The sequence below is a fragment of the Coloeus monedula genome (genome assembly GCF_965178545.1).
Source record: "Coloeus monedula genome assembly, chromosome: 1".
Lineage (NCBI taxonomy): Eukaryota > Metazoa > Chordata > Aves > Passeriformes > Corvidae > Coloeus > Coloeus monedula.
The window spans coordinates 159,010,742-159,038,387 of NC_138781.1; the positions used below are offsets into that span (position 1 = coordinate 159,010,742).

Consider the following 27,646-nt stretch of genomic DNA (forward strand, 5'->3'; position numbering starts at 1 on the left):
CTGGGTCCAGTTTGGAGCTGCCCAGTACAAGAGAGACAAAATCCAAGGAAAAACCACAGAGATGATGAAGGGACTGGAGCATCTCCTATGAGGAGAGGCTGAGGGAGCTGGAATTTGCCCAGCCTGGAGAAGAAAAGGCTCAGGAAATCTCCTCAATATCCATAAATACCTGAGGAGAAAGTGCAAAGACATCCAGGAGCTTTTCTCTGCCCACCAAAATGGTTCCTGAATGTCAGGAATTGCATCTTAGCCATGAGGGTGCCAAAGGCTGGCATAGGTCACTCTCCTTGTTCTTCATTCCTCCTCTCCCAAAAACTCAGGAACATCTCTACTCAGGTACAATGGACTCCTTCTCTTTGGTGCTTTGCTCTTAAAAAAAAAAAAAAATCTAACTTATACCAAACTGATCCTGGCTTTCCTGGAGTTTTTTTTCCTGACTTAAAATGGGATACAGTGCTGTTGGAATTCCCAGAAATCCGTGACCATCAGGCCACGCTTCATTAAGCTCTTAATTATTCCCTATAATTTGCTGCCAAGATCCAAGCCATGGAGGGGAGGGTGGACAGGGAACCCACAGGTCTGATCCCTGGGGATTTCCCCTCTCATCTTCCCCCTCCCAGTGGAGCTCCAAAGGGTTTTTCCACTGGATTTAGGGTCGGAGCCGTGGTGGGAAAAGGCCTTTATTTAAATTTTTTGCTTAGTCTGAAGCTCAGTGTGGGTTAGTGCCATGTTTTCTGTGGGAACTGGGGTTAGAGTGCAGGTGCTGGGATCAACCTGAAGCAGGATCAACCTGGAGGTGGGATCAGCCTGGAGCCGGCTTCCACATTCCAGGGAACTTGGCCAGAATGGAAAGAGTTGGAATGTGGCCACAGAGCTGAAGCTTAGAATTACCAAAGCAAAGATGATCTCCCATGGGTGTCCCATGTCACCCTTTTGGTGGCACCCCAGACTTCGTTCTGGTGCCACCAAGGAGTTTCAGGATGGGGAGGCCACCAGAGAGAGCACAGGGCTGGCAGGGCCACCAAGGAAGGCACAGGAGTGGCAGGGCCACCAAGATAAGGCACAAGGCTGGCAGGGCCACCAAGTCGGGCACAGGACTGTCACCTCCAGGGGACGCAGGGACAGCTCTGCCTTCCCTATCCCTGTGTTCCCAGCTTCCCTGCTGGGACCCCCAGGGCGCTCTCCCAGGTCCTGCGCATTCCTCGGGTTAGCACCAGGCAGCAGAAAGGTCTAAATTAGAGCAGCTAATTCCCAACGGGTCACCTGGGCTTCCCAAAAAGCATGGAGCAGGAGCTGGGGACGAGCAGGGACCCCCTCAGTGGCTGCCCTGACGCAGCTCCAGGAAGAGCCGGTGCAGCCGTTCCGTCATGGCCACCTGGGATGGGAACAAGAGGGGTCAGGGAGCAGCTCTGTGGTGGCTCTGCTCAGGCCACCGATTCCAAGTGGCATTCCCAAGTGGGAATGTGGGAAGTGCTGGACGTACCGGGTAGGGCTGTGGCTCGTGGAGCCGGCGGTGAGCGGGGCTGAGCAGGTTCAGGGACACTTGGGCGTGGGTCCTCACCTCAGGCAGGCTGGGCAGAGGCTCACACACCTGCAGGGATGGGGGTCCATGTGGGAAGATCCATGTGGGAAGCCACCACCCAGCACCAATCCCAACGAGCCACCGTGTCCAAGTTGGCACCAGAGTTGTTGGCACATCTCAGAAGCCACCACCGCCCTTGATCCATCACCCAGCGTGGAAGAGAGATCCATCACCCAGCGAGACGGCCCCAGGAGATGGGACCACCCCTGACCTGGCCATCCCTGAAGTAGGTCCGATGGAGGGGCTCCACAGTGCTGGGAATGACCTTGGTGGTCTCCCCAAGCCGCCCCAGGACACGGATCCCCAGCTCCTGCCCCGCGCTGGGCGACGGCTCCTCTTCCAGGGCCATGAGGTCCATGAAGGGGTGACCTGCCAGGAGGACATCAGGAAGAGGGTTATGGAGCAGGAGATTCCCCCAGAACTCTGGGAAAGGTCTCCAGACTCACCAGCAGCGTCATAGAGCCGATAGATCGTCTTCATCCCTGGGATTGTCATCTTCTCCTCATCCTCTGTGAGCTTCAGGCATGGGGAGCCATTGACCTCCACCAGCTGTGGGAGAAGGGAAGGGCACCTGTGACCTCTCTGGGGAGGCCACCGATGCAAATCAGCTGGAAAAAAACAAAAACCCCTAAAACCATCCCAAAATCGGGCATTCTGCCTGTGGAGAACTTGGGGCTTCTGGTGGGAAAAGAATTGGCCATGGCCCAACACTGGCACCTGCAACCTCCCCATGTCCTTGGCTGACCCCAGTGTGGGCAGGAGGAGAGGGAAGAATTCTGCCCTCTGCCCCGCTCAGGTGAGACCCCCACCTGCAGAGCTGCCTCCAGCTCTGGGGTCTCCAACAGCAGAAGGACGTGGAGCTGCTGGAGTGAGTCCAGAGGAGGCCACAGAGATGCTCCAAGGGCTGGAGCCCCTCAGCCATGGAGCCAGGCTGGGAGAGCTGGGAATGTCCAGCCTGGAGAACCTCAGAGCTCTTTCCAGGGCCTAAAGGGGCTCCAGGAGAGCTGGAGAGGGACTTGGGACAAGGGATGGAGGGACAGGACACAGGGAATGGCTTCCCACTGCCGGAGGGCAGAGATAGATGGGATATTGGGAAGGAATTCTTCCCTGGGAGGGTGGTGAGGGGCTGGAATGGGATTCCCAGAGAAGCTGTGGCTGCTCCATCCCTGAAGTGTCCAAGGCCAGGTTGGGTGGGGCTTGGAGCAACCTGGGATAGTGGAAGGTGTCCCTGCCCATGGGTGGTGGATGATCTTCAAAAATCCCAAAATAGGCAAACTATTTTGTAATTCCATGACTCCAGTGGGGCTGGATGGCCATGGAGCAGGTGCAGAGCACCTGGAAGTGGCTCAGAGGATTGGGATATCTGGGATTTAGGCTGCCACCTGTACCTTGTAGACACAGCCCAGCGATGGCTGCAGGGGACACGTCACCAGGTTGGTCCCGATGCCGATCATGTCGATCTCGCTCCCCTGAGGCAGCGGAGAAGACAGAGACCATCAACATTCCAGCCCTGCCAGCACCAGGGACAGCCCAGGTGACATTCCAGCCCTGCCAGCACCACCCAGGTGACTTCCCAGCTGTGCCAGCAGGTTCCTCACCTCCCTCCTAAACTCCTCCAGGCTCTGCTCACTGATGTCATTGCTGACAGCGATGGGGATGGTCTCAAACCAGGGCACCTGGAAGCTGGAAGGAGCAGGATTTGGGAGGATCCATGGATCCACTTGCAGCACCCCGGAGCTGTGAGGGCTCCCAAATCCTGGCAGGATGAGGGGCTGGGTGCAGGTGAGGATAACAGGGATCGGTGACATCCATCCCAGGGCTGCCGTGGGACTCACTGAGCTCCGCAGGCTCGGAAAACTCGCCGGATTTCCTTGGATTGCTGGGCCAGGTCCCCACTGTCCAGGCGCACTCCGATGGCCCGGTATCCCAGCTGGTGCAGCGCCAAGGCCACAGCACAGAAATTGGGCAAGCCACTCCTGGTATGGGCAAGGAAATTGTTAATGACAAGCAGGACACAGATCCAGGGTGGATCCAGCAACGTTTCCAGCCAACATTCCTACTTCAAGGTCACCAACAAGGAGGGACTCATCCACCCCCTGTTCCATGGTGGCAAAGTCCTGGCGTCCTCACCTCCTGACACAGTAGGTGTCCAGCAATCCCTGGAAGTCACACGGGAAGGTGACAGCATAGGACACGAAGGCAGCCAGCTCGCCCTGGTTGGCCTTGGCAGGAGGAGTTTGGAGCAGGTCACAGACTCGCTGCAGCCAGGACACGGCCAGGGCTGCAAGGTCCATGGGATCTCCTCCAGCCCGAGGCGGCAGCTCCTGCCAGGAGAATGTGGGATTTGCACAGTCCGTGGCATTATCCAAGGTGCCAGGAGTGTGGGAACACGTGGAGTGTTCCATTCCCATCCATCCCACTCTCATTCCTGTCTGCATTCCCATCCCATCCCAACCCATTCCCATCTCCATTCCTATTCCCCTCTACATCCCCACCCCCATGAGATCCCTATTCCATCCCTATCGCACCCTCACCTGTACTCCCATCCCTATCCTCATCCCATCCCATCCCATCCCATCCCATCCCATCCCATCCCAGGCACCGCTCACCCGTGGCTGCACCTCCTCCAGGCACCTGAAGGACATGATGAAGGAGTGGGCGATGGTGCCGCGCACCGGAATTCCGTAGAGTTTTCCCGCCAGGATGTTGCTGGTGCAGTCGAAGCCTGCGAGGAGGGATGGGGGGGACACCCAGGTGATGGCAGGGCCGTGGTGGCACCGGGCACCACGGGGCGGGACTCACCCCCGATGTAGGAATATTTGGATGCCGAGAGGGCTCCGTCCGGCCCCTGCGCGCGGCGCAGCCCCATCTCCACAAGCTTCATGTCCGGGCCGGCAAGGAGGCGGAATCTGGCAGCGTTGGTGGCCACCAGGCTGGGGGAGAAAGGGGACAGGTCACACAGAGCCAAGGGGAAGGGGCTCCAGGACCCTCCCTGCTCGAACAGGACAGGGATCACCACGGGACTCAGTGGAGAGGGATGTGGAGTTGACCAAGGGGACCTGAGGAGGACATGGGAACCTCTCTGGGGGACCTGTAGGAGACCAGGAAATCTCTCAGTAGAACCTGTGGGATAGGGAGACCCTTCAGGGGACCACAGGGTGGGCTGGACATGGAAAACCCTCAGGAAAACTTGGGGGGGACACTGGGACACCCTCTGGTAGTTAAATTCAACTGGTAGAATTCCAGCAGTTAAATTCCAGCGGGGGATTTGTGGGGTTATGGTACCCCCAGGACCAGGGTGTCCCTAGCCTCACATCTCCCCCTGCACTGGGGGATGCTGCACTCCCTTCCCTGCCCCTCTCCAGCTTCCAGGAGCTTTGGGATCATCCCCATCCCAAAATACCTGGCGTAGTTGACCAGGCACAGCAAAGTGGTCTCCAGCAGCTGCACCACCAGGAGCGGCCCCTTCACCTGCAGGAACGGCACCTGCGGGAACAGCAGTGACATTCCAGCCCCTCCAGAGCTGGGAAAGGCAGGAATGGGAGTCCAAGGGCTCCCAGAGTCAAGGAAAAGGGAAGGCCTGGGCCTGGGAAAGGTGGGATGCCCAGGAAAGGGGTTGGAGGGGGATACTGGTGAAGGAAAAGGGCATACAAGGGGATCCCAGTGCCAGGGAAGGGGGTGCAGGGGGATCCTATTGCCCAGAATAAGGATCCAGATAGTCCCTGAGCCCAGGAAAGGGCTCACAGGGTAGGGATGCCCACAAAGGGGGTTCAGGGGGTCCATGGTGTTGAGGAAAGGGCAATCTGGGGGTTGGAAAGGCAGGAATGGAGGTCCAGAGGCTCCCAGGGTCAGGGAAAATGGGGGCAGTGGGGGCTCGAAAGGCAGGACCAGGGTTCAAAGGGGTCCCAGAGTCAAGGAAAAGGGGAGGTCTGGGAGCTAGGAGAGGTGGGATGGTCAGGAAAGAGGATGGAGGAGGGTCCCACCCTGGCAAAGACGACGGAGCCCTCGGGAATGGCGGTGACGGTCACCTCGGAGGCGTCCAGGGTGGCCAGGTAGTCAAAGAAGGCGTCATCCGTGGTGCTGGGCAGGACGGAGCGCAGGTACGCAACGTCTGTGGGGACAGCACGGTGACACCAGGGACAGGGGACACGGGGGGGGGGGACATCAAGCCTCCCATGGCCAGGTGGGTGACAGCACCCCCAGCACAGAGTGAGACAGGGTGGGGTGGCCCAAGTCCCCTCTGAGGGACATCTCTGAAGGGTGTCCCTGTGTCCCCTCCAAGTTTCCCTGAGGGCTCTTTGTGTCCATCCCCACTCTGTGTCCTCTGAAGGATCTCCCTGTCCCCCAGATCCCTCTGAGGGATGTCCCTGTCCCTCTATGAGTTGTCCTAATCCCCTACAGGTCCCCCAGGGGGACCTCCTGTCCCCCAAGTTCCCCTCAAATGTTGTCACTCTCCCCCACCACAGAACTCCTCTGAGAGATGTCCTTATCCCCCTCAAGTCCCTGTGTGAACTGTCCTGGTCCCCTGCAGGTCCCCTTGAGGGGTTCCTCTGTCCCACCCCTAATGCCCCTGGGAGGTTCCCATCCCCAGATCACTCTGAGAGGTGTTCCTGTCCCCCTGAAGTGGTCCCCAGACCCCTCTGGGAGCTGTCCTGTCCCTTACAAGTCCCCTTGAGTTGCTCCCCCATCCTCCCCCGGGGGGAATTTCTCCTCTTCCCCTCTTCTCCCACCGCTCCCCGCTGTCCTTCCCTCATCCTCTCCCCTGGAGCTGTTCCCTTGTCCCTCCAAAGTCCCGCTGGGAAGGTTCCTCTCTCCCTCTCCCCCCACCGCTCCCCACAGCGCTTCTCCTGTCACTTCCTCATCCTCCCCCCCGTCCCCTTGAGTTGTTCCCCCTCTCCCTCCCCCTTTCCTCGCCCAAGACCCCTGCCCACAACGCTCCTCCCGTCCCTTCCCCATCCTCTGTCCCGCGCTGCCCCCTGGAGTTGCTCCCCTGTCCCTCCAAGTCCCACTGGGAGGCTCCCCTCGCCTACCACTCCTCCCTACAACCCTGTCCTTCCCCCGTGTCCCCCTCTTGTCCCCCGCTGTCCCCACGCACCGGCAGCGGAGAAGCGGAAGGCTCGGAGCCCCCGCAGCCCCTCAGCCAGGCCGGCCCCGAGCGCGAAGGAGCCGCGGAAGGGCGGGCGGCGGAAGAAGAGCTCGGCGGCGGCCGGGGCGCGGTGTCGCCCGGCCCGCCAGTGCCCGTAGGCCATGGACACCTGGTACAGGTCCGCCAGCGGCGCCATGGCGGGGCGGGGACACGGCGACAAGGGAGGGGACACGGGGAGGGGACACGGGGAGGAGCGGGGAAATAGGAGGGATACGGAAGCACGGGGTGGGGGGAAGCGGGGATGGCGACACGGGGCAGCAGGGATGGCAGGACAAGGGGGACGCGGGGATGGCAGGACAAGGGGGACACGGGACAGGGTTGGTGACACAGCTGGACACGCCGGGTGGCTGCGCACAGTGGACACGTGGCGCGGGGATGGCGGCACATGGGGGACACCGGGATGGCAGCAGAGGGGGGATACAGGGACAGTGGGACACGCGGGACACACAGGGACAGGGCGCCAGGGATCGCAGCACACGGGGGACACAGAGATGGTGACACAGAGGACATGGGACAGGGATGGCAAAACACAGGGATGGCGATAGACCCGGGACACTGGGCACAGGGGATGGCAGCAGAGGGGACACGGGGCACAGGGGTGGTGGCACACGGAGGACACGGGGCACAGGGGTGGTGGCACACGGGACAGGGATGGCAGTACATGGGGCACACACCGGACACATAGGATGGCAGCAGAGGGGACACGGGGCACACGGGAATGGCAGCACACAGGGGAGAAGGGTGACAAAGAGATGGTGATGGGGGACAAGAGGGACCAGGAATGGCAGCACACACAGGGGACACGGGGGGGGGGGTGACATGGCAGAAATGGGGCACATATGTGGCAGCACAGTGGGGGGACACACAGGGCACACGCGGCACCAGCTGTGCCAGCACCTGGAACACCAGGGACTCAGGGTGGCAGCACAGGGGACAAGTGGCACTCCCAGCACTGCTCTGGGGGTGGCAGGACCCTGCATGGGACACGTGTCACACACCAAATGACAAAACACTGGGGCAAAGGACAACCTGCAGCACAAGCCCATGGAGTTTCCCATGTCCTTGGTACTGGCACCACGTGACCCCGGACCTTGGATTCTGGCACTGGGACAGACCTCGTGTTCCCAAAGTCAGGAACGTCACCTGTCCTCTCCCCAGGCCACACTCAGCTGAAGTGACGGGGGCAGGGAATCAACAGGAAAATAGGGATGAAATCCATCCCAAACCAGCAATTCCTGAATTCTTCCAGGTTTTTGGAGGGAGTGACTGGGTCTCTAAACCTTGGGAAAGGTGGCTGGAAACACCCTCAGACCTTCATTCCAGCCCCAAATTCAAAGTCCTCGTCTCAAGATCTTTCCTTCCACCAATGATGAGGAAATCATGGAACGGTTTGGGTTAGGAGACCTTAAATATCTCTCATTCCAAGCCGCTGCCATAGGGGAGGACACCTTCCAGTAGCCCAGGTTGCTCAAATATCCCAAAATCTCCCACCAAATCCCTCTGGAGAAGCTGCACCTGAAGGAAAAACCCACGACCTGACATGCACACCCAATGTTCATCTTTATTAGTTCCGGGTTCAGATGAGGGGGATACAGTTTTTCCTTCTAAATCTTGTTAAAAGCAGCAATGTCCACGCTCTGCACCTGGAAGGGGACAAAAGCTGGAGTCATCCAGGTGTTCCCAGGAAAACACACCAGAGTTAACCCCTTCCTGTGGGTCCCTTTCCAACTCCTCCCAGTATCCAGCTCCCAGACTTACATAGTCCTCAAACTTGGTGATCTCCTCCTCCAGGATGTCTGTCCCGACTTTCTCATCCTCCACCACGCATTGGATTTGGAGTTTCTTGATGCCGTATCCAACTGGGACCAGTTTGGAAGCTCCCCACACCAACCCATCCATGTGGATGGAGCGGACGCACTCCTCCATCTTGGCCATGTCAGTCTCGTCGTCCCACTGGAAAAGCGGGAATTGGGAGGTTTTAGCGTTTTCCTGGAGATCAACAGCAGCTCCAAGGGATATCCAAGTGACACTGTGACACCTCTGGGAATGTCACAGCTGATCCAAAGTTTCCTTCCTTGGCTGGAGAAGGCTCCAGAAGACCTTGGAGCCCTTTCCAGTGCCTCAACGGGATCCAAGAGAGCTGGAGAGGGACTTTGGATAAGGGATGGAGGGACAGGACAAGGGGGAATGATTTCCAACTGGGATAGGGTGAGATTAGATGAGATACTGGGAAAAAATTCCTCCCTGGGAGGATGAGGAGGCCCTGGAATAGGATTCCCAGAGAAGCTGTGGCTGCCCCATCCCTGGAAGTGTCCAAGGCCACTTGGAGCAACCTGGGATAGGGGAAGGTGTTCCTGCCCATGGAATAAGATGGGATTCAAGGTCCCATCCATCCAAACCCATTCTAGGATTCCATGGCAACAAATCCCACCTCGCTCCGAGCCCCTTGTTTGGAATTCTACCACCACCCACCTGGATGAGAGAGGATTCCCAGCCTCACTCCCAGAGCTCCCAAATTCCAATCACTCACCGGCTTCACATCCAGCAGGATGGAAGATTTGGCAATGAGTCCTGGCTTCTTGGCTTTCTTCTCCGCGTACTGCCGGAGCCGCTCTTCCCGGACTTTGGCAGCTTCCTGGTCTTCCTCCTCATCATCGCTCCCAAAAAGGTCGATGTCATCATCCTCATCGTCCTCGGCAGCAGCCGGCTCGGCTTTCTTGGCCGGGAGCTCCACTTTTTTGGAGGGAATGCTGAATGGTTCCACTTTCTTCACCGGATCCCAGTTTTTTTAAGGGAAAAGAGGGAAAAGGTTAACCTGGAGTTGGAGCAGAGCAGCCAAAAAAGCTCAGGAATGGGAATCCCCACTGCTCAGGATGCGGAACAATCCCCACACACTGCGACATTCATATGGATTTATCGAAACAGGACGTTTGTCCACATGGATCTTTGATCCGGCCGTAATTTGAATTCCTAGAGAAAAATTCCAGCATTTTTCCAAGGCTCACCTGGGTCGGAGGAACAGGTGAAGGCTGGTGGGAAGTTGAGGATTTCTCCAGAGCGTTCAGGCGGCTTTCCAACTTGAAAATGGCCATCTGGAGGTCTGCAACAACTGGAAAAAGAAGGGAAAAAAATAGGAAAAATGACCTGAAATTCCCAGTTTCATGTCAGGTCTCCAGCCAGGACAAGGATTCTCCCACTCACCACTGCGGAGGTTCTGGTTTTCCACTTCCAGGTGGGAAATTCGGGACAGGAGCTCATTTTGGTCACCAGCAGCCCCCGAGGAGGTTGTGCTTGCGCTCTGCAACGAGGAAAACCGGGATGAAAGCAAGTTGTTTCCCCTCTTCCCGAAAATTCCATGAAGCAAAGCAGAGTCATGTCCTCAGGGAGGGAGAAAATTTAGGAGCTGAACTAAAACCAAGGGTATTTTCTCTAAATTAGGATAGGAACTAATGGAGCAGCTCTAGAAAATGAAGCATGGACTAAATCCTGAGGAATTTCAGCTGGCACCAAGGAGCAAAGGATAAAATCACTTTTCCCACTCTCAGATCCCAAAATGCCACAAAAACCACCCAAAATTTATACGAAAATTTCATACTGAGCCTTTAAAAAACTTCTTTGAGTCTCTCAGTCTCCTCTCCCAACCCACTGAGGGACAGGAATGACCTGCCTAAGGTAACACTGGCAAAGCTGGAAAGATGCCAGGATTTCTACTCCCACCTTCCCCAAGCCAGCTTTTAATTCCTAACAATTTCAACCTGCTTTAACACATCCTGAGGGAATAATTATTCCACTCTGGCTTCCAATGGATTTTTTGACAGCAAAAAAAGAGCTTTTTCTTTTTTTTTAAAATGTTAAGGAGGTTCCTTATCCATCAATTCCAGGCAGCAAAGGCAAAGAAAATAATGGGATTTGCCCTTGAATTGTCATTTCTAAGTGAAAAGAGAGAATAATTTATTCTCTTTGACCCTGCACATAATTCCAACATGCAATCTCAGCAGATGGAGAGGGAAAAGCAGGGGTAAGATGAAGAATGTGAGGCACAAGGAAAGGTGTGAATCATGGAACGGTTTGGGTTGGAAGGGATTTTAAGGATCATCCAGTCTAACACCTTCCACTATCCCAGGCTGCTCCAAGCCCTGTCCAACCTGGCCTTGGACACTTTCAGGGATGAGGCTGGGAGATACCAAAAGAGCAGGAAAAAATTCCACCTCCGACACCTCAGCCATGGATTCAGGCTCAGGAAGGTGAGTGCAGATCCCTGGACACAGAGCTGGGACAACTCCCTGTTATCAGATCCCATTATCCAGGTTTATCCGGGTGCCAAACACTGAGGGAGAACTTGCTCCATCCTTTTCCCACCAAATCCTCTCCCATTTTTCCAAAGGCTCCATCCATGCACGGCTCACTTACAGCGGAGCGTCTCGATTGTTTCTTGGGATGGGCACAAGGAGCTTCCTTGCTCCGAGCAGGCGTCTTCTGCTGCAGGGGGGGAAAAGGTTTGGGAAGATGGGAAAGGGTTTCACTATTCCAGAGAGAACTCAAGCACAGGGAAGATCCGCATGCAAGGAAAAGTTACGGAGCGGTGGGAAACAGCCTCACACTGCACGCAAACATTCCCCCAGGAATTCTGGGATCTTCTCCGTGAACATCTCGGTGCCTGCAGGGAGCTCATGCAGCACCATGGGCTCATCACACCATGCCAGCCCTGATGCTCCAAGGATGGAAATCATGGAATTACGAAGTGGGAAAACCCCTCTGAGCCCATCGAGTCCAACTGTTCTCCCTCAGGGTCACCACTGAGAGCGTCCCCAAGTACCACATCCACAAAATCCCTGCATGGATGGGAACTCCACCCCTGTGCCAGGGCTGGACAGTCCCTTTCCATGAGGAATTTTCCCAATATTCCAGCTAAATCTGCCCTCTGGTGGGGTTTCCTTTCATCCTGTCCCTCATTCCCTGGGAGCAGATCCTGGATTCCCACTAGGGAATCCAGTCAGGGATTTGTGGAAGTGAGAAGGTTCCCCCTGAGCTTCCTTTGTTTCCAGGCTGAGCCCTCCCAGCTCCCTCAGCTGCTCCTGGTGCTCTGGACCCTTCCCAATCCATTCCCTGGAGATGCTCCAGCCCCTAAATGTCCTTCTTGTGAGGGACTCAAAATTCCCACAAGGATTGGAGGTGCCTCAACATTGCCAGCACAGGAAGAGGACATTTCTTTCCTGTTTGTAACAATTCCTCAAAAAAAAAAGAGGGAAGAGCATGGGAAGAGCAAGGGATGCCTGTCCCAAGCTCAAGCAATCAAGAGATCTTAATTGGAACCCATAAGACAATGCAAGAGGCACAACCAAGCCCCAAATCCTGGGATGAGTTCAAAAATTATGGGAAATTTGCCTTTATGACACTCTGGGATCTTCCCAGAGGAAAGGACGCTCCAAGATCTGGGAATGTGGATACCACACCTCCATTAGAGCACACAAAAACTATTCCCTCTTCCAACTTCCAGCTCCACACAAGTATCCATGAATTTTATCAGGGATAAGAATTCAGAATTCCAAAGGTGGGGAGTTCCACAGCATCGCTTTCCTCATTTCCTGTGCACTCTTTGCTTGGATAAAGCCCTTAAATCCTTCTTTTTTTAAATTTTTGTGCTGAACCCACCTCAGAGTTGCAGCCTATTCCAAATATTTTGGATAGTTCAAGTGTTTGGGAAAGCTGGAATCTCACCAGGATTGTGCATAAATTTAATCATCCAAGCAAAATAAATCCCTGGGAATTATGAAGGGTACCTTGGGATATAAACATCTGTTATTCCCTGAAGTTTGACTCCCTAAAATACATTAAAAATATCAGAGACAATAATGATTTTCCTCATGCTCAGGTGGAATTTCCCGTTCCACTTCCTGCTTTTCCTCATAATCTAGGAGCTCCATCATATTCCTAGACTCATCATATTCCTAGACTCATTCCAGGCCTCTCTCTTCCCCAGGAGCCCAGAGCTGGACCCAGTTTTCCAGCTGAGGCCTCACCTGGGCTGAGGAGAAGGACGAGATCACCTCCCTGGATCAGGGAACAACTCGGGATCCAGGGAATCTCCAGCCATGGAGCCGACTGGAAACTGCTAAAATCTGGGATGGCCATGCAAAGCTGGATGAAAGGGATGTGCAAACAAATGTTTCCAGTGGCAGAGCTTTATCCCGTTTTTCCGGAGGCCTCGACCATTCCAAGTGCTCATTCCTGCGTTTTATGACACAATCCCAGCCTGAAATTCCCAGCAAAAAGGCCAAACTCCCATTGTCCCATCTTTTCAGAGCCAATTCTTCCCTTGCCACATCTAAAGACCCCTGACAATAACTCTGGAGGAAGGAAAGGCAAAAATCTTGGGATAAAAACGTTCTTCCTGCTTTTCTCCAGATCACATGGTGTAAATTCGGGTTTTGGGAATGTAAGGAATAAGTTTAAGTTTAGGAATGTTCTACAGTCAAGCCTGGTTATCCAAGATTAATGATGATCCTTGAGGGATGCAAGCTACAAAAGCCGAGTATTCCAATTATTTTTCAATGGAAGATTCAACCCCCTTTCCCAGGAACAAAAAAAAATCCAGCAGAGGAATTTTTTACATCCAGCACTAATCCCCAAAAACATCTGCAATTTATATCCCAAAATTCCTGTCCTGGCTTTGGGCTGGTGCTTTGCCAGTTCCCTGTTACAGCACCTGGATGATCCAAACTTCTTGGATTCTCTCCCAAAAAAAGCTCTTTAACAGGAGTCAGGGAAGAAATTCCTCATCTTTGGCAAACCATTCTGGAAGATGAGGATGAGCAGCACTTCCAGGTGATTTGGGTTTAGATTCCCTGCCCCTTGCCCAATTCCAAAAGTTCTTCCCAAAGGAATTTTTGTGCAGAGTTCTTTGATCCTGTTTGGGATGGGGGCCTCCTTTATCCATGTTTTTTTTCCTTATAAAATGAGAGTCAGGAAAATTTTCCTTAAGCTGTCGGCTGAAATATTGATTCCTTATATTTATCCCAAATGTCTGGTTCCTTTCTCCTGGTGTAAGGAGGAATATGGAATATTCCCCTTGGGAAAGGGGGAATTCCTTGTTGTTCCCTGATACTGGGCTGATCAAGACAGAAACTGAGGGTGTTAAACATTCCAAGAGGGAATTATGAGACCAAATAACAGATGGATTCCTTTGGGAGTCCTACTGCAGAGGTAGGGAAATCAAGACACCTCGGCTGTATTCCATGGATTTTCCTTTCCCATAAAACAACTCCACTTATTAATATTTTAACTTCCTTTTACAAAAAGAAAGGTTTTTAATGCTCTTGTCTGCACTCAGCACAAAAACACCTCCACAAAGGATATTCCTGAGCTCCTCCAGGATGCTCCAGCCTTGGAGCTTGTAACCAAGCTGAATTCCCTGGATACAGCAGATGGAAAACACTTTTTTTTTTTTTTTGGCACATACCCTAAACTGGAAGCAAAACAGGGAAGAGAAGGTGGCAGCCCAGTGTATCCCAAAAAAGAGCCACACACTCCAGTGCTTGGGAGTTGGAACCTGTTAGTTAAGACCCATGGGAACATCCCACCAGGAGAAAGGAAAAAAAGAAAAAAGGAAGGAAGGAAAAGCCCAATTCAAGGAATTCTTTTCACCCAAATCCAGTTTTGGCAGCGCTGCCAGCGAGCAGCGCATCGGGACAGGATGGAGCTGGTGGGACACAGCGCTGCACACCTTGGTCTTCTCCTCTAACTTCCAACCAAGAAGCCAAACAATCTACGGGATTAGAATTCCATAAAAAAAAAAAAATATGGATGCAGGCAGCCAGCTGGTGAGAGCTTGGGTACTCACTCCGGCCAGCGATTTCTGGATATTCTCCCTGGCTCTGGCAATGTCGCGGAGGATCGTGCTGGCTCCGTTCTCCTGCAAACAGCGCAGAAAGAACCAAGAGTTTCTTTTTAAAAAAAAAATATTAAAACATGGGGAAAAAAAAAAATCAGCAGGGAAGTTCGAAAAAAAAAAAAACAACAAAAGGAGGGAAGAGCGGGGGGAATTGGGAATTTTCCTTTCCATGATTCAGCGATTTTTGCTGCAAGGACTGGGGCTAAATCGGGCGGCACCGACTGCAATCCCTGGTCATGTGTCCTGAAAGATCATCCAGTCAAAGAGCTTTTAAATTCCCTGTGATTACCCTGAAAGGTTTGGGAAGCTGCCAGAGGGTTGGAGTGAGTCCAGAACTCCTTAAAAATCCAGCTTCAGGCAGGATTTTTCCATAATATTACCTGAGTTCAGGCAGGAAGTGACAACCCTGACTCCAGCACTCTATCCAGAGAGGTGCAATCCAGAACACCAGGAATTTTTTCCCTCTGCTCCTGCTGCCATGCTTTAGCTTGGATTTCAAGATTCCCTCCCTGGAAATTCCATGATCCATTCACTCCTTGCCTCTCCCAGACTGCAACCCCCACCAGCAAAATCCGAGACGTGAAACCTCCCACAAGCCCCAAATCCTGAGGTAAATAGAAAATAAAGGAGAACACTCTGGACACATCCAGGTGGGTCCCACTTCCTGCTGCTTCCAAGAAGGTTTTAAGGAGTGTGGGGATATTTTTCCATAGGAAAAGTGGCTGATAAATTGCTGCAGGATCTCCAGAGATCCTTCAAACCACCTTTCCCAAGCTGAACTCCTTCACTGGAAGCTCCTGATGTGCCTTGAAATAGTTGAACTGTTCCAAGAGGTTTTCACTCCAAAATCTGCTTCCAGCACTCATCCAGAGCTTCCCAATCTTTTTTATTCCCTTCTCCCAGGTGCTGTGCCAGCACCTAAGTCAGGATGGGCAGCAGGAATAGCCACAATGTTCTAAAAGTTATTATTTAAGCAAATAATTCCTTGTAAACTCTTAGAAAGAGGCACTGAAAACTCATCATTCCAAAGGCATGAGCAGTTAGGAGCAGGAAGAGGTTAGGAAAGCTCTGAACCTTGGAACAGGAATAATTTTGGGATAATATTGAAGCTAGAAGTACTTCAGCTCAGCAGGATCATGCTTCCCCCTCCACCTTCCCCATCCCAACTCACCGGTACCATGACAGAGTCTTCCACTGGAACACCTGGAATATTTCCAGGGGTACAAAGAGAGGGATAAAAAAATCCCCCCCAAAAAAACCCATCTCTGGAGCTGTGGTGCCTCTCTTCAAACTTCAGGTTATGTGTATTCCCTTGGAATATCCCAAAGGAAAGTTTTGCTGCTCCAAAATGGAAGCAAAGCAGAGTTTTCCCTGGATGAAGGGGGACAGGACAACTCTTTGCTAATAAAATTGGGGATTTGGGGATTTCCAGCTCAAACTGTGCCCCCACAGATCCCAGCAGCCTGGAAAAATTAAGGATAACTGCTGAAAGCTAGGACAGGTTCACCTGTTAGAAAGGCACCTGATCTCCCAGTTCCTTGGGATCAAATCCTTCAGGTTCTACAGAAAATGGTGGGAAGAAAAACCCCAAACCAGACAAAAAGGGTCATAAACAGCTTAGAGAGCTCCAGGAAGACTTGGAATAAAACAGCACCGAGAGTGGAAATCCCACAAAATTCCAGGTGGATCATGTCCTCTGACTTACTCTGGAATTCCTGGGAATGGGAATTACCTGCTGGCGGGAGGAGCCGCCCATGGGGCCGTTCATCTGCTCGTAGAACCTTCGCTCGGCGTCGTCGTATTTGTACTTCTCAAACCAGATCTTGTCGTGCAAGAAGTAATCCACAGCCATTTTCCTGCGAAAAGGGGGGGGGAAATATCCACAAAACGTGAATTCCTGCAAGGATTGAAGGTTAACAGCTTGTCAGGAGTGGTTTCTGTGCCTGCAGCTCGGCTTGGCTGTGGATTTAAGTATCCAGGATCCTCTTAAAAAGCTGGGACAGATTAATCACCCACCTGCCTGACCCGGATGCGGAGTGGGGATGGGACAAATCAGCTGATCCAGACCTTATTCCACAAAAAAACCCCCAAAAAACCAGGATTTTCTAGTTCATGCTAAGGAAAATGTCTTGTGTAGGAGAATAAAAAGGGAATAGAAATCATGGAATGGTTTGGGTTGGAAAAGACCATAAAGATCATTTAGTTCCACCCCCCTGCCATGGGACACCTTCCACTATCCCAGGTTGCTCCAAGCCTCACCCACCTTTTCCCTGGATACTTCCAGGGATAGGGCATCCACAAGTTTTCTGGGAAATCTTTGATGAAAATCAGCAAGGCAACACTTGGAAGGGACAGACCTGGCACTACACGGAAAAACAGCACAAAACACCCCAAATCCTGCTGGGAAATGGAGAATTTTTATGGAGCAGCTTCCAAAGGTGGATTAAATTCTTAATTTGAAGGGAAACAGAGCCCTTGAAAAGAAGAAAAGCCCTGAATTCCAGCAGGGGACAGGGACAGAGCAAGCAGAAGTTTGAGGTGGAGAGCAGGGATAGAGCAGCACAAGGAAACCACAACTGGAGCAGGCTCCACAAACCTTCTCCTTGCCATCCCAAATCCCAGTTTCCCATAAAACACTTCCGTAGAAGCCAAAGCTGATTTTCCTGAAATCAAATCCCTTCTTATCTCACCCACCCACTCAGAAGAGACACAGGACCTGCACCAAAACCACTCTCCACACCCAAATCTCCAGGACCTCCTGGAATTCCAATCAAGATCATTCGCAGAAAATCCCAAATACAGGCAAATTTATCCCACATTTTTACAGAGACACGTGGATTTTCCCAAATACCCAGTTCTGACCAAGTAAAGGGAAATTGATCCCAAACAGGACCAAGCAAAAAGTATTTGACCTCTAAATCCCTTGATACAAAGATCCTAAAAGCTTTCCAACAAATCCCAACAAAACTCATGTATCAGAAGTGTCAGGAAATAAGGACAGATACTCCAAGAGTCTTTTTCTCCCAGGAATATCAGTCTCTACCTTAGCTCTGCACACATCTAAGCCTTTGGAGAGGATCCAAGGGCATTCCGAAGATTAACAGACTGGATATAAATTCCCTCAAAAAACCAAACTACAGCACATGCTCCCACCAGAGTGATTCCCTAAACTGTATTCCAGTCATTCCCAAACCTTCTTCAAGCTGGATACTGGTTATGAGGCTGATTTTTATATGGAATAAGAGGATGGAAAGGAGGATGGTGCTGTATCCATGCAAAAACGGGGGATACTGAGCTCACTTCCCAGCCCTGCCTCTCAACATTTTCACCTCTGGCTCCACACAAACGCAGCCTTTATTCACCAGAATTCCTCAGGAGAATTCCTTGAAAGATTTTCCCCCCAGCTCCCTGCCCACAAGGAGCATCTCCAAGTCCACCCAGTCTTCTCCACATGCAAATTCCTTCCGGCTCAATCCTGACCCGGCCGGTTTTTTGCATGGGTTTTACCCCCAAAGAAACTTCTCCTACTTCATTTCCAGAGCAGGAATGCTCGGAGCAGCTGGATGGGAGGGATTTTCTGCAGCAGATTCCTGGATCCCAGTCTTCTCTGCTGCTCTGGCCGCTTCCAGGGCGAAATATCGGGATTCGGCCCTGTCGTAGGTCACCTTGTTCAGCCACACCGATTCGCTGTCCTTGTGCAGGAAAAAGCAGCAGGTGGCATTTTCCTTGGGAGAACTGGGAAGCTGAGGATTGGTGCTGATTCCCATTTGTTTCCCAAGGTTGTGGGTCTTGGATGCTTCCGGGCAGCCGCGTTGCCACTGTTGGATTTTATCTGAAGGGTGTCCATCCAACATCTTCTCATAAAAATTCTTCTCAGCATCATCATAAAGAGGTTTTTCCAGCCAAACCTCGGATGCCAGAACTTCCCAGTTGGAAATCTGTGGCTTCCCATTGACCGTCTGCTGGTCGGAGCTGGGCAAACTGGGAACGGAGGCCACGGAGGAGTTGGGAATGGCGGGAGCCAAGCCTGGCGTGGCAGGAGTGGGCAAAGCAGTGCCATAGCCCTCATCCGGCGTTCCCAGCCTGGAATTCGCGCACACGGATGGGATGGCCAGGACACTGGGAGGAAGGAAAAACTGGGATTTTTCCATAAATGCCCTCTCGGCCTTATCGAAGTCAAGCTTGTTGATCCAAACCCCTTGGACAACGTGGTGACAGGCGGCCAGGCTCCCGTGGGAACACACCGGGAGCATCCTTGGCTTGGGAATATCTTGGCTGGATTTTGACCTGGCCACGGCAGGGGACTCCTGAGCCATTTTTCCAGTCTCAGGAGATTCCCGACTCTGGGAATCCGCTAGTTTTTTCCTGTAGACGTTCTCGGCGCGGTCATACAAGGGCTTGTCAAACCACACGTGCTCCGCCGACATTCCCGCCAGGATCGCGTCCAGCTTGGAATCCTGAGCTTTGGGTTTCGGGGAGCGCTTCCGTTTCCGTTGCTTTTTGCCATTCCTGGGTTTTTTTGGGTCCCCCTTGAACTCCCCCTCCAAGGAATCCTCGTGGCAGATCCCGTTGATGGCCTCGGGCTCCGGCGCTTCCCGCTCGGCTTCGTCGTGCCGGTGCTTTTCCAGCCAAACTTTGTCCACGGAGCAGGGAGTTTTCCGTGTCCTCATCTTCCCAAAAAAATTGGCAGCATGAAGAGATAAGCACAACAATGTAGTGGCAGCAAAAGCAAAGCAAGGGCATGCAGGAGATTTTTTTATATCCATTAATATCCCTGGGAAAAGAGCGCCAATATTCCATTTATTTTTCCCTTTTGGGTTAAGTTTGAGGTCCAAGGAATTCAACGCAGCCGAAACCACCTTCCTCCTAAAATACTCCTGCTGTTGTGCCAAGAATTCTCCCCGTTATTCCAAATTTTAAGGCAACAGGCAGGAAAAAACCATAGGATTTTGTTCAAATCCTTGGGAATTAGAAGATATAATTCCAAGTTAGTGGATTAGTCATTATTTGTTATTCCCAATTAGGCAAAATTTTGGGAAAACTGGCTCCAATTTTTGAGATTTTGGAGGTTGTTGTTTACTCCTGGTTGGCTTTTCCTACTAAAAAGCAGCTGCTGAAAAACTGGGATATAATTTCAGGATAAAATCCAAGTTATTGGCAAATTACGTTTGTCCAGGAGCTGCAAATCTCGTGATTAATTCAATAATTAATTAATAAAAAATTGATCTGTGGCAGGTTGCCAAATAAAATTCCCAGAGAGATGCAATGTCCTCAAAGGTTTGTAATTCCAAGGGCTCCTGGAAAATTTTGGAAGCCTCAAGTCAAATGCTTGGCTTTGAATTCCAATTTAATTTTAAAATGTATTGCTTTTACTTGAAAATTTAATTTAAAATTTCCACATAAATGCTTTTTTTGCCTCTTGACTATTTCAATTGCAATTTATAAATTAATAAACTGAACTTTTGCCTCTAAAATCTTAAATTTATAGAGTTTAAAATACCAAATTTTATATTCCAATTACACAAATCATGAGGAATAGCAAAAGGAGATTTTTCTTTTTTTTCCCTTGAGTTGGGAAACCGATTCAGCTAAAAATGCTTAAAACTTGAGTTTTCAATTCAGAATTTAAAAAAAAAAAATCAAAATTGAAGCTTATTTTGAATTTTTATATTTATATTTAATTTTTTCTCTTTTATTGTAGGGAGATATAAATTCTTGTTAGGACCTTTAAATAGAAACAAATTTAATTATAGTAACTAAATAACATAATAAATTTAAAAAGTATAAAAAAAGCAAATGACTGAAAATAATTTCAATTTGATTAGAATAAAGCAAAAATTTCCACTAAATATTAATTTTCCAGGCTGGAAAAGAATTAAATGACATAAATTCCACGTGTTGGGCATTAATTCCCTTCCACATATTCCCAAAGAGCAGCAATCCAGGAATACTGCAGCCCAAAATCCATGGGAAAGGAAAATTCCCCACCAACAGTGAGTTAATAGGACAATAAATTGGAATTTTTAGGATTTCTAAGCAGAAAATCCCATTTAGGACACGCTCTGCTTGTCCCAAATTTCCCATTTCTTTGAGTGATTCCAAGGCAAAATGGGATTATTTTAATGGGAATGTTCTACTACTTCAACAAGAACGTCTTGTAGGTGGAAAAAGTCAGGATTTAGTTGGATTTTGCACCCAAAAAAACCCTAAAATAAGGGGTTTATTATATTTTTTTAATTAGAGCTGAGTTTGCACAAAAAAAGAACTAAAATTTCTGGGATTTTTGTAATTCTGAGGGATTTTGCACCACAAAAATTCCTAAAATTTAAGTTTTTTCAAAACTAAATTTAAAATTTGAATTTTTAAAATTAAATGTTAAATTTTTCCCCCAACTATTAATTTTTTATTTCTTTATTTCAGATGGTTTTGCTCCAGTTTTTAAGCAGCGCCAAGCCCTGGAATTGCAGCCCCCATGGATGAGGTGAATTATGGAGCAGGAATTCCATAGGAATTCTATAATGAGGAGTTAACAGGTGATTCCCTCCAAACAAAGAACTGTTTTAACAGAGCTGAAATTAATTTTAAAAACCCTTTAAAATTAAATTATTTCTAAGAAAACTCTGCAGTAATTTGTCTAGTAAATATCCCAGCAGTGCTGATATTCCCAGATTTTCCAGCATTCCCAAAAAAACACATAACAATTAGAGGGTACTTACTTTTTTAGCTCCTATGCCAGCATTTAAAAAAACAGGATAAAATTAGAGAAAAATTCCAATTTCTATGGATGCAGCAGCTCCTCAGCCTAATGATTTAATTAATAATTAATGGATTAACTCATTAACATATTTAATTAAGTTTAGAGCTGATGAACTTTCCAGAACTCCATGAAGTTTGTGAACTGACACCACAAAAAACAAGTTTATTTTCATTTTCAATAACAAGGAAAAGAACATTATTGTGATGTTATCCAAAAGGATTTTCCCATCCCAGCAGCCAGAGAATTCCCAACCTGCCATCCCAATCCTGGCACGTATTGATGGAGCTCAGAATCCAAATTTTTGGTTGATTTTACACCAAAATAATTCCCAACATTCCTGCAGCACGTTTTTGCTTCCATGAGAGGCCAAACTTCATGTTTAGTCCTGATAAATCCCAAGTTTTCAAGGAAATAAAGCTTCTAAACAAGGAAAAATTGGGAAAAAAAGTGTCATTTCTCTTCTGTGTCTATCAGTTTTCCTAGAGGAACCTGGGCAAAAGGGACTTTAATCACACAAACTATCACCTTTCAACGTTTTCCACCCAAAAATACCATTTTTACCTCCTCAAGCACAAAGTTTTAGGATTAAAAACCACACAGTGGTTTTGGGAATGTTCTCACTCCACTGGGAAATATCAGAGCCCAGACATTCAGGATGAGTTCAAGATCCATCAGGGAAATCAAAATAAATCAAAATATTAACACCAGTGTCTAATATTTTATTCATTTTAAGCCAGCTCTTCTGCTGGTTTCATTCCCTAAAATTGGCTCTTCCCCCAAGTCAGACCCTCAGCATCACCTTTGCTATGACACAAAGCTCCACATTCTGGGAAAACACAACAATTCCCATCCTTGATCACCTAAAACCACAACTTTCTGCTCCAAGCTGCTGATTCCTAATGAGATAATCCTGGATACGGGAAATCAGCAGTAGGGAAAGACAGGGAATGTGTCACCTTCTGGAGAAATAGGAAAAAAGAGTTGGGAATAAACAGCTCAGGTGAGGAAAAGTCCTACCTGAAGGTCAAGGAGAAATGGGACACACCTGGAAACGGAAAGAATTACAGGCAGACAGCTCAGAAAAGGGAATTTCTCATCCCTAAGGATTGTGACCATCGGGATCCCAATCAATTCCAAATCATCAGTGACCTGAATGCGACAGAACAAATCCATGTGGGATTTCTGGGAACACCAATGTGGCAGCCTCAGCAAGTTTAGTCAGGGACGTAATCCTTCAAAAACCCCATGGAGCACAACAGCAGGCTCTGCCTGTTCCCAAAATAGTCTGGAAATGGATCCCTCCCTCCTGAGCATCGAGATGAAAAAAAGCAGTCAGAGGACAAACCCCACCAAGGCAATGGAAGTTTGGGAACAGCAGCACAAGGAAATGAAGGACAGGTGAGATAAGGCAGAGCCCAGTTGCACCTACAGGAGCTGATTTTCCAGGGTTTCCAGCTCCAGGATAAGTTTGGAAAGGCAGCCAAGGGGGCTGGGATATGGGATGGATCAGTTGCTCTGTGCCAGGACACGGCAGCAGCTCCAGTTTCCCTTTGCAGCAAGTGACTGGACAAAAAATTCAAGGAATGGGGGGAGGAGCAGATCCTCAAGGCACCTGGGGATGTATGAGATCCCTATATTCCCCTCCCTACCAGGAGGTGAAGGCTTTAATACGTCAGGAATATTCCCAAAAAACAGGGAATGTGTCCCCACAAGCTGTGGAAAACCCCAAAGGTTTAGGGAGACCCCCAGCATGAATCCACCCACCCCTTACCTGTAACAGAGAGTTCCTAAATCCTGGGAAAGAGACCCCAAAGACATGGAGAATCCTAAAATCCCCCATCCCCTGTGCCTGGAAAGGGATCCCCCAGATAATGAAGAGATCTCCCACATCCTTCTTTTTGGGATGTGAGCGGAGGAGAGACCCCACAGGGAATACAGGAGGGCTTCCACACACTCCTTCCCAGAGGCCTAAAACATTGGGAATTGGGGGTGTCACCCCAATATTCCCTGGGCTTTTAAGTGGGGAAGGCAGTCTCAAGAAACAAGGGCATCCCTAAATCTTTTCCTTCAGGAGCCTTAGGAACTCCCATGACTCCCTTCCCAGACCTACTAAAGGAAAAGAGACTTAAGACATTGGGAAGGAGGGGTTGCTCCATCATTCCTTAAGAGTCTAAGCAAGGAAAAGTTATCCCAAAAACCAAGGGCAGCCTAAATTTTCTCCTTCAGGACTCTGGGGGGAAGGAAGGGATGCCACAGAGGATGGGGGAACTCCCCAAATTCCCTTCCCTAAAGCTTTAACAAGGTAAGAGACCCCCACATACAAGGAAAGGCCCCCAAAACTCCCTCCTTCCCACCACTGAGGGAAGGAGCCCTATTCCCAATTACAGGACCCCCAAATCTCTCTTTCCACGGGAAAGTGCCCTAAAGATAATAAAGGAGGTGACCACAACCTCCTTCTTGGGGATTCTGAGATGACAAAGGGACCCTAAAGACCATGAAGGGGCCCTGAGCCCCTTACCCTCAAATATCCTGAGGAGCCCCACCACCTCCCGCCCTAGAGGTGTAAAGGACGCTCCGGAGACCCCCGAAACTTCCACTGCCGAGGCTCAGGGAGAAGGGTAAAGGACCCTAAGTGCGGGTATAAGGATTCCTAGGGCCTGGAAGGGGCTGGAAACCAGGACTCACCGACAGCGCCGACCCCTCAAAGCCCCTCCGCTCTCTTTGGCCGCCGCCGGGATAAAGGGGGGCAGCGTGCGGCGCGCGGAGGGTTATGGGGGAGGCGCGTACCACACGTGGCGCCGGGGGGGGGGGGGTGGCGAAGGGGGTGCGTGATGGGGAGACTACGTTTAGCATATACAGTGCGGGGCCTGTCTTCCCCCACAATAAAAGGAACATGTGGAACATCACGGGGCGGTGGAAGCGGGATGCGCTGACCACCCACCCGTAACAATTAGGTTGCGCTGCCCCCCCCTTTTCCTTGCCAAGTTGGATTCGTTCTCATACCTCCCCCAGCGCCCGTGGGTTGTACCACTCTGCGAAAAGGGGGGTGCACCACCTCGCTGCTTCCCCCACACTGCTTCCCTCCCTCCCCCGGGCTGATCCCCTGTATTTTACGGGAGGAGTTACGGGGAGGGGGAACTCCCGCACTGTGCGTGCGGCGCGCTGTCTCCCTCCGCGCACCGCTTCTCCCTCCCGTGAAAGCCAAGTGGAACAGCTCAGCGGGGAAAGCGGCGAGGGGGGGGAGGCAGCGGGGTGGCGCTCACCCCCCTTTTCGCAGAGTGGTACCACCCACAGGCGCTGGTGGAGCTAGGAGGAAGAATCCAACTTGGAAAAGGGGGGGGAGTGGAGCAACTTAGTGGTTCGGGGGGGGAGAGCGCGCATGCGGGGGACTGGAGCCGAGACAAAGGCGCCGCCGCGCCCCCCCCACCCCATCCCCGCATCCCTCCCCGGTTATAACGCGCCCCCCATTCCCATGGATGCGGGGGTCGCTCCATGCCCGGGGGGGAGCCGGAGGAGGGCGGGGGAATGGCGGGAGGGCGGCGGGCAGGAGGAGGAGGTGGAGGCGGAGGCAGCAGCGCATCACCCGGGGGGGTGTCGGTGAAGATGTCGCTTCGCCGCGCCTACTCCATCAAGGACAAGCTCCAGGCCATCGAGAGGGTGAAGAAGGGCGAGCGCCAGGCGTCGGTGTGCCGGGCTTTCGGGGTGCCGGGGGGCACGCTCAGGGGGTGGCTGAAGGACGAGGCGAAGCTGCGCTGGTTCCTGGAGCAGCTCGGCGGCGAGGTGGGCACCCAACGCAAGAAGATGCGCTTGGCCAACGAGGAGGAGATTGACCGCGCCGTCTATGCCTGGTTCCTCGCCCTGCGCCAGCACGGCGTCCCGCTCTCCGGACCTCTCATCCAGGCGCAGGCGGAAGCCTTCGCCCGGCAGATCTATGGGCCGGAATGCACCTTCAAGGCGAGCCACGGCTGGTTCTGGCGGTGGCAGAAGCGCCACGGCATCTCTAGCCAACGCATCTACGGCGAGGGCGGCCTCCCCGCCGAGCCCGAGCGCGCTCCGGCCGCCCGCGCCGAGGTCCTGCCCGATGCCGGCGGCTACGGGGATGAGCAGATCTACAACGCCAACATCACCAGGCTCTTCTGGAAGCTTCTTCCCGGTGCTGGGATCTCGGCATCACGGCGGCGGCCAGCCTGCGGCGAGCGCGTCACGGTGCTGCTGGCCGCCAACTTGACCGGCTCGCACAAACTCAAGCCCTTGGTGGTTGGAGGTGTCCGTGATCCCACCAGCCTCCGGCATCACAACCAGGAGAAATTCCCAGCTTGCTACCGCTACAGCCCCAGGGCCCAGCTGGCACCAGCACTTCTGCGGGCTTGGTTCTTCGAGGACTTCGTGCCAGGGGTCAAGCGGTACCTGCGCCGGAGCTGCCTGCAGCAGAAGGCCGTGCTGCTGCTCAGCTCCGCTCCATCCCGCTCTGCATCAGGGGCTGAGGATTCCCCGCCGCTCCAGACTCCGGATGGGTCCATCCGTGCGCTCTTCCTCTCCAAGGGTTCCTCTGGGAGCGGCTTGGCCGGAGCGGGAGGCCGAATCCCGGCGCTGCTGGAGCAAGGGGTGGTATCGGCGTTCAAGCAGCTCTACAAGCGGGAATTGCTGCGCTTGGCCGTGTCCTGCAGTGGCCCCGGTGGTCCCGCGGACTTCGTGCGGTCCTTCCTCCTCAAGGACATGTTGTACCTGGCCGGCCTCTCCTGGGATCTCATCCCACCCGGATCGATCGAGAAGTGCTGGCTGCTGGGGCTGCGCGCCGCCTTCGAGCCCCAGCCCGGTGAGGAGGAGCACGGGGACACCCTGGGAGGGGAGGAAGGTGGAGGGGACAGCAAGGTCTTCAGTGACCTCACCCACCTGGCTGCCTTGGCCTTCAAGCGCTTGGCTCCCGAGGAAGTGTCCGACTGGTTACACTTGGATGACGCAGCTCCAGGTGCAGAGGAGGATGATGATGGCGAGGAGGACGCCGAGGAGGAAGGCGCCGAGGGCTGTGGGGTGGAGGAGGATGAGGAGGAGGAAGCAGCTGGTGGCAAAAGGGGTGGGGAAGGAGGAGATCCTTTGCTGCCCACGGCTCAGGAAGCCATCCAGGGGCTGGAGACGGCGCTGCGCTGGCTGGAGGGACAGGACCCCCGGGAAGTGGGGCCGCTGAAGCTGGTGCAGCTCCGTTCCCTCATTTCCATGGCCCAGCGGCTGCGCCGCGGCCGCAGCCCCCAATCCTAGGGCAGGGGCGATCCCCACTTTTTGGCTACCGACCACCCCTGGTTGGCCACAGAGCTGGGGACACCCCAGTTGTCCCAGGGGGATGGCGGTGGAGGTGCCACTCATCCCTCTGCGACCGTGATTCCCTGGGGATCAGGAAGCCCAGGTGCCTGTGGGTCACAGTTTAGGGGATTTTTGTGCAACAACTTGAATTCCAGGGTTGTTGCTTACCTAAATATATTTAGGAGGTGCTATTTTTTATGTCCCTTGTGGCCCGTGGTCACTGGCACTGCCAGAAGGGGGTGGATGCCCCACCCCAAATTGCCCAATCCCATGGGGAGAAGGGGCGAGGGAAGGACCTGCTCAGTGTCCCTGGAGTAATGGGGGATGTTACACTGAAAAATCCCCAAATCCTGGAGCGTAGCTGAGGTGGGCACATCCAGCTGGACAGGGACCACTCCTGAGGTGCTGCAGGGGAAATATTTCACCTTGGAAGAGGCTGGTGATGCTCTTCCCACTGCTGAAATGGAATCCTGTTAACCCAGGATGGTTTGGGGCTGGTTTAAGACAACTTCCTTCTTGGAATACTTGGGTGGCATCCACAAAGATGCGGCTCCCTGCATCATGATGGGTCGCCTCCATCATTCCCATCACAGCTGGGAACACCTGGACCACAGAGACCTGCTGAACCAGGTACCATCCCCCAAGCATCCTCATGGAGCTGAAGGCTCCAGGGATGGGGGTTGAGGTGTTCCCCACGGGGTTTGTGGGTTGTCTGGGGCTGGAGGACACATCTCAGTGAGGTGAGGTTGGAGCAGGGAGGGCTCCTGGAACTGCCTTGGAATACTGGAGGTATCTGATAGGAATTTAGCAGCTCCTGCCCTGATTTGGATGAAATTTTAGGGTGTTTAGCCAAATTATTGGAAGAGGGAAATTAAATGAACTCCTTGGTGCTGCCGTGCCCTGTGTCAGTGGGCGGGTGGGGGTTTTTACTTGTTGGGTCTTTGTCTCCTCACTGCAGAGTTTATGGAAATT

General features: G+C 52.0%; 3 protein-coding genes across 7 annotated transcripts; 1 reads left to right on the plus strand and 2 right to left on the minus strand.

Annotated features, from left to right (window-relative positions):
• Positions 1-682: 682 nt before the first annotated feature.
• Positions 683-6,864, minus strand: NAPRT (nicotinate phosphoribosyltransferase; the record flags this gene model as incomplete). The annotated part of the gene is made up of 13 exons (XM_082299525.1): positions 683-1,375; positions 1,484-1,591; positions 1,794-1,951; positions 2,029-2,131; positions 2,971-3,051; positions 3,181-3,265; positions 3,418-3,558; positions 3,713-3,906; positions 4,192-4,307; positions 4,385-4,515; positions 4,986-5,068; positions 5,566-5,693; positions 6,678-6,864. 13 exons carry the CDS (start codon positions 6,862-6,864, stop codon positions 1,316-1,318), a joined length of 1,575 nt encoding a protein of 524 aa, XP_082155651.1. The 3' UTR covers positions 683-1,315.
• Positions 6,865-8,269: 1,405 nt separating this feature from the next.
• Positions 8,270-24,112, minus strand: EEF1D (eukaryotic translation elongation factor 1 delta). Of its 5 annotated transcripts, none has more exons than XM_082294221.1 (9): positions 24,062-24,112; positions 16,352-16,475; positions 14,569-14,640; positions 11,139-11,204; positions 9,930-10,026; positions 9,734-9,837; positions 9,259-9,495; positions 8,487-8,681; positions 8,270-8,371 (listed from the first exon to the last, which is right to left on the minus strand). In XM_082294221.1, the coding sequence occupies exons 2-9, from the start codon at positions 16,469-16,471 to the stop codon at positions 8,333-8,335; spliced, it is 930 nt and encodes a 309-aa protein (XP_082150347.1). In that variant the 5' UTR covers positions 16,472-16,475; positions 24,062-24,112; the 3' UTR covers positions 8,270-8,332. The 5 variants fall into 5 exon arrangements, with proteins under 5 accessions (XP_082150347.1, XP_082150346.1, XP_082150349.1 ...); XM_082294220.1 differs by having other exon boundaries at positions 11,139-11,207; XM_082294223.1 differs by lacking the exon at positions 14,569-14,640 and having other exon boundaries at positions 11,139-11,207.
• Positions 24,113-24,868: 756 nt separating this feature from the next.
• TIGD5 (tigger transposable element derived 5) lies at positions 24,869-26,632 on the plus strand (the record flags this gene model as incomplete). Its single annotated transcript, XM_082289330.1, has 1 exon — positions 24,869-26,632. The coding sequence occupies one exon, from the start codon at positions 24,869-24,871 to the stop codon at positions 26,630-26,632; it is 1,764 nt and encodes a 587-aa protein (XP_082145456.1).
• Between the last annotated feature and the right edge of the window lie 1,014 nt (positions 26,633-27,646).

Excerpts from the sequence above, each read along its gene's own strand:
- EEF1D (XM_082294220.1), bottom strand. The coding sequence starts at position 16,471 with ATGGCTGTGGATTACTTCTTGCACGACAAGATCTGGTTTGAGAAGTAC. Across the intron at positions 9,838-9,929 it reads AAACCAGAACCTCCGCAGTG|TTGTTGCAGACCTCCAGATG; the intron begins GTGAGTGGGAGA and ends TTCTTTTTCCAG. Across the intron at positions 8,372-8,486 it reads TCACCAAGTTTGAGGACTAT|GTGCAGAGCGTGGACATTGC; the intron begins GTAAGTCTGGGA and ends GTCCCCTTCCAG.